The 6,000-nt window shown below is 41.7% G+C and overlaps 1 protein-coding gene across 7 annotated transcripts in view; it reads left to right on the forward strand.

Moving 5' to 3' along the window:
- Positions 1-5,531, forward strand: part of CFAP58 (cilia and flagella associated protein 58) — a 119,239-nt gene extending 113,708 nt beyond the window's left edge. For all 7 annotated transcript variants that reach the window (XM_032312026.1, XM_032312027.1, XM_032312024.1 and 4 more), the window contains 2 exons: positions 754-887; positions 4,810-5,531. In XM_032312026.1, the coding sequence (XP_032167917.1) occupies positions 754-887; positions 4,810-4,921 (246 nt within the window). In that variant the 3' untranslated portion in view covers positions 4,922-5,531. The remainder of the gene's footprint in view (positions 1-753; positions 888-4,809) is intronic.
- The last annotated feature ends 469 nt before the right edge of the window (positions 5,532-6,000 follow it).

Consider the following 6,000-nt stretch of genomic DNA (forward strand, 5'->3'; position numbering starts at 1 on the left):
CGCTTGGGCATGCTTTACGCGGCCTGTTCAGATGAGAGAATGCCCACTCTTCTCGCTCGAGACCAAGAGCATCTATGGGACACCAGAGTGGAAGAGGCAGCTGATCAGGGCTCCTCTCACACAGGCTTGAGACTCTCCCATGCGCATGTCGGCTCCCTGCTTCGCAGAGGGAAACACTGCGGTGCTGGGAGAAAGAGTGAGCCTGTGAAGAGTCCCAAAGAGAACAGCGAAGGGGTGATAGACATTAGCAGAACAGCAACCTAGGAAAACACATACACTGAAGGCCTACTTGGTGGTGGTGATGGCGGGATGATTCCAGAATAATTTTTAACCATAATCCTCAAATGAATCACTCTCCCTAGTGATGACTTCCCTAAAGGCTCTTTAAAAAGGCTTTAAGTGCAGTTTGATACTGTATGCCTGAGCATATTTCTGTCTCTGCTCACAATATACCTGAAACCCATTACTTCATTCATGGGCGAGCCTGCTTGAATATGGCCCAAGAGCTCTTCCAAGCAGAGGATTCACCACATTTGCCCCTGGATTAGGAGTCTGCAGACCTCAGTCAGATTTTTACCTAGACGAGACCTTGAGAACTGGCAAAAGCCAGTTAAAGCTGTTAAACTGGGGCAGGGTTTTGTATTACTCACCCCATGGAGGTAAATGGCAGCAGATGAGAGAGAAAAAATTTCAGGAAAGGGTATCGTTTCACTGTGTCTCTTTCTGCTAATGCTATTTTATTTGTCATGTTAGGTTTTGTCTTCAGAGCTGAATATGTATGAATCACAGAGCCAAGAATATAAATACGAGATCGAGAAACTTACCAATGAACTGATGAACTTGAAGAAGAAATACCTAGCCCAGAAACGTAAAGAATACATTCAGAAGTAAGAATTAGTCAAATGTTCTTCTAATCTTGTTGTGCCTATTATCTGCTGATAAGATAATTGGCAGACAGTCACGGAGTCATGGAGTCCATGGGGGTAAACTGAGGCATAGGGTGACCAAATGACATTCTACACATCCCCACTGGTTTGTGTCAGAGCAAGTTGCATGTCTCATCTGATACAAAGGCCTCTCCTTAGGACCCGAGCAGGGATCCATTAATATCTGCTCATTGGTGGACCTCATATGGAGCAGAAAAAACATAGTAGGATTCTCCCCATCTCCCCCCACCCCCGCCCTACCTCCCCCACGCTGTTCTCATGGCTTGGAGATAATCATGCCATAACATTGTTTGCAACTGAGATTCAGTTGCAAGATTTCAGGCTTGAAAGCACATCCACATTTACAAACATAGGTAATTCTGCAAAGGAGTGGAGGGTGGGAAAGCTGTTCTTTCCAAGAACACAGCTGTGATGAGTAACTCGCGGATCATTTTTACCTATGTTTAGATAATCTGTCTCTGAACCATCTTTACGTCTAGCACTAGCTTCAGCATCTGCCGGGGGCGTGACGTGAGCTCTTACTCTCCAGGTTAACATTTTGGGTTTCAGGATGCCTACACATGGAAAGACAAATGTCTCTCCACTCGGGTATCATCATTTGCCTAATGCTAGGGTGAGAGAACGGGCCCCAGTGAATCAGTGGGTTCGAACCTCGGCTTGGCTGTGGGGCATTGCCCAAGTCATCCAGTTGATTCTGTAGTGGCTCACATTGGGGGTTTAAGTCAAGTTGGATGTTTCGTCCACTTGGGCATTGCAGTGACCTGGTGAAAGAGGGGTATCTGCCTGTGATTCTTGAGGGGCAAACAACAACAATGAAGTAATGGGATGCAAATAGATTTGCCAGGAAAAATTTGCCCTTCTTGTAAATCAGAATAGTCCCCCATTCCACATTCAGAGGGCAGCTTCTTGGTAGAGTCAAATCCTGCCAAAAATTAGAGCTGATTTCAATGGGTCTGTCTTGATGTATGGGACTGGCAACCATCTGGTTCAGAACCATTGGTGGGATTGGGTGAACATGTAGGTCTCCAGGCCCCATTCCCAGATGTTTAGATTCTGCGGGCTCTGAAGAATTTGCAGTTGAGTCACTCCTCACAGAAGCTGGAGAATCACTGGTATTAATGGTGTGAATCAGTGCACGATCGGTGGAAACACAGTGGTTTTCTCTTAAGACAGTATGTTCGTGCCGATGGCTTGTTCCAGTGCGAGGCACACATCCAGTTCAATGGCTTTCAAACATTTTGATTACAGTTTCTTAACAGTAAAACACTTTTGAACTTGTAGCTGCCCATATATGCATGCATATTAAGTACATATTTGTTTTAGGTATTAAAATGAAATTTTTATTTTAAAATAGTTTTCTACCTCCAACATATTTTAACTTGTCTACATTGCATGCAAAATACTATTGTCACTTTGTTGGTAACTCTTAGTAAACTGAGATTTTTTTTTTAATTTTGAAAAACAAAATATGAATAGAATCTTAAATATCTTCTTTGCACTTCCCAGTGGGTCAACTTAGTCATCTTATAGAGTACATGTAACCATTCTGGAGAGCAGCAGTCTGGTTTACACAGTTATGAACAACCAGCTTAGCTAAGCAGTTGCTTAATTTTCTAGAGCTGATGAACTTCCCCACCTTGGTCCTGTTAGTTTGGTCTGTTGTCCTGTTTTGGTCTTGGTCCTGGAGTTTGGCCTGTTGACCTTACTGATCCCCCTCCCAAACACCCTCCATACAGTTTCCTGGACACAGAAGCCTGTGGAGCCAACAGAAATGCCTCTCTGTTGGCTCAGCCCCTCCCAGTGGTACATCCACTAAAAGGACCAGTAGGTCCCTTGTAGATGCTTAAATTAAAATGGATTATAGCTAAGTCAAATTAAAAATTCAGTCTCTTAGGTACACTAGTCACATTTCAACTGCTTAAATAGCCACATGGAAGTAGAGGGCACAGCACTGGTCTCTAGATAGAGAGCTTTGCCACCATCGTGGAAAGTTCTATTGGATAGCACAGCTCTAGAATCCTTGCTTTTACTGGTCCTGTTCTTGCCCTAACATACTCATAACTGTAGCCACTCTGACCTGGTGTGGGTGTCATGGGTGGTTCCATGTTGGTGGGGATCTATACACTGGAGGTAGACAGAGAGAGGGGTTCGCAGGAGAAGAGCAAAGGAATTAAGGTGCTGAAGGAAAGTATGCTGAGGCGAGAACAAGGGTGCGGAGGGGGTGTGGACTGGAAGGGAGGAGGCTGAAGGGGGCCACGGTGATGGTCTACGAATATATTACAAAGGTGATATAAGGGAGGTATCATTCCCATCAGTCACCTTTGACCAAGCCAGTGTTGGTAAGCTGAAGTTCCTGCAGAGAGGGAAAGTTATGTTACTGCAGGCAAGAGAGGGATGGGGGAGCGGGCTGCCTTCATCCACCAGGCATCAGGTGTGTGGGTTGCCAAGTACTAGAAAGAATCCTCTTTACCGGATCCAGTCATGGATTGTCCTACTTATGGAGGATGATTTTTTTTTTTATATAATAATGAAATCAGTCCTTCTAAGAGACTGCTGGATTGATTAGCCAATCCTCTACAGGTTCTTTCCAAATGGAATAATTTAGAGTAGTCTCTGTGGATGATTTCCCTATACTTGCCCTTTATAAAATAGCAACTCATACCATTTTTGTCTTTATGCCTTCTTTCACTTTTCTCAAACATGTTTTTCATCATATTTCCATCCGGATCTGCACCCTCACCCACCAGCCTCTCACTGCCCTGTCCCAGACCCCCAGGCTGGTCTTGAGTTTGCAGAACTAGTCAGATTCTTTCCCCAAAAGTGGAATTCTCACCCCCTAAGGTTAATCAGTTCTAGTTGTCAAGTCTAATTTGAGTTTGGTCTTAGAGGTTAGCTTGATTTTTATTTTTAAAAAGGGATTCCAAAGATGTTTTCTGTAAGACCCTTAAATACACAATAAGGAATTTGTGTAATTTAAGCTACCTCTGCAGGAGACCTGAATGTGTATGTGTGCGAATGTGTGTGTATATGTACGTGTGTGTATTTTAAGGAGATATATTGTAGATTTTCCTTTATTGCTGAAGGTGCTATCTTATCCATCTTTCTTAGATTTTCTTGTATCTTAAACTATTTCTAATAATAACTGCTGCTTGTCTAAAGTTACGGGAAAATTTGTATTTCATAAATATCCAGGTTTGATGAAGATAAGTCTGTGGTAAATATTTATAAGTTTCCACTGAAACTTTGGGATATAGAAGTTGATAAATGATGAATTAGTCATTATAACTAATAAATAAATAAAGCCAAGAGAAAGATTCTTCTGACTGATTTTGGAGCTAAACAAATGTTTTATAAAACAGGATGATGTTACAAGTCAGGAGTCTCAAGTCCATAGTGATTGAGTTATAATGAGGTCTTATGTCCACATTTAGATCAACATTAGGAGGGCACCTTTAACTGTGTCTTTCCCTAATTCTTTGTGTTATCAGTGAACACCTAATTAGATTTAAACAATCACTTTGTCTAAAACTGAAAGCTTTTTTTTTTTTTTTTAAAGATTTTATTTATTTATTTGACAGAGAGAGATCACAAGTAGACAGAGAGGCAGGCAGAGAGAGAAAGAGGGAAGCAGGCTCCCTGCTGAGCAGAGAGCCCGACACGGGACTTGATCCCAGGACCCTGAGATCATGACCTGAGCCTAAGGCAGTGACTTAACCCACTGAGCTACCCAGGCGCCCCTAAAACTGAAAGCTTTAATCAAAGCAGTTTTCAGTGGCTAACTCACCTAAGGAACTTAAAGAACACCAAACTTAGAGGAAGAAAAAGATGCTAAGGAAGTTAACTTTTCCTTCCTGTCTTGCAGAAATAAGGACAGAGTACCCATGGATAACACCTTCTCAATGGCCAAGCCAACTGGCCCTCGTTTTACTGGGGGTGGATTTCCCCTCAACAGACCATCCCAAGTGAAGTCCTAGCCCGAAGCTCTTGGCTGGGTGCATTTGAACAGCTCATGACATTCGCTTTGGAACATTTTGGAGGAATCTCTTTCAAATGTCTTGGATCCCAAATATTTAGAGAAATCAGTGCTCAAATTCCAGGATAAAAAGAAATGCAAAACTATCATCGTCATGTCCATTTTAGAGTGATGACATTCTACTTGGTCCTCATGGCTATTAACAGACTGTAATTATATCATTCAATTAAGCTAATGCATTGCAAAAAGCCAATCTTTTGTGACTACCACACTGATTGATTTGAAAGGCACCACATTGCCAAGCACTCGGTAGAGATGAAATTTTGGATCTGAATTTCTCTATTATAAACATTGGTGTATATGCTTTACATTTAAAAATATTTTCAAAATGCAGTGCGTTTCTTATTAATAAGAATCTATTAATTATTCCTCATTAACAAGTCATGGCATGAGGTGAGAAAAAAAAAGGACAAACTCTCAAATATTTAAAACGTGTTTTGAGAATGAATTCTATGTGGAATTTCTTTTCAGGCCTGGGGTATGAAAATCTATTCCAAAGAGACATACTAATAAATACTTCATCATAAAAAATAAAAAAGAACCTTTGTAGAGATTTTGGTCTTTGCTTTGGTAGAGTATGTAATTAAAGTTTAAAAACTACTTTGAGAAATGTTTAACATAAGGATCAGATTCAGAGGAACCAAGACTTTAAAATGAAGGGTTTCGGCTGGCTTCCTCTGATGGCCTTGTGTTTCTTAGACCTCCCACTTGGAAAACGGAGTTATGTTAGGACAAGGGTCTGTTTGGTTCAGGCATCAGGTCAACATTTAGGGTCATTGAATCCACTGTATTGTCTTTCTGGTGAAGCCACAGTTATGTGCACTTCAGTTCAGAGTTGTCCTACTAAGAGAGTTCCTTCAGGAATGTTATGTGAGGACACTCCGGTCATCTCTCTCACAAGAGCTTGACCTCTGCGATGTTTTAACCAAAACAGAGTAAACCACTCAAGGATAAGGACAGTATAAGTGGATCATTCCATTTGTGCAATGCGACCAAGGCTCCCACTGCAAGGAGCAAAAG

This window comes from Mustela erminea, chromosome 14 (assembly GCF_009829155.1).
Source record: "Mustela erminea isolate mMusErm1 chromosome 14, mMusErm1.Pri, whole genome shotgun sequence".
Lineage (NCBI taxonomy): Eukaryota > Metazoa > Chordata > Mammalia > Carnivora > Mustelidae > Mustela > Mustela erminea.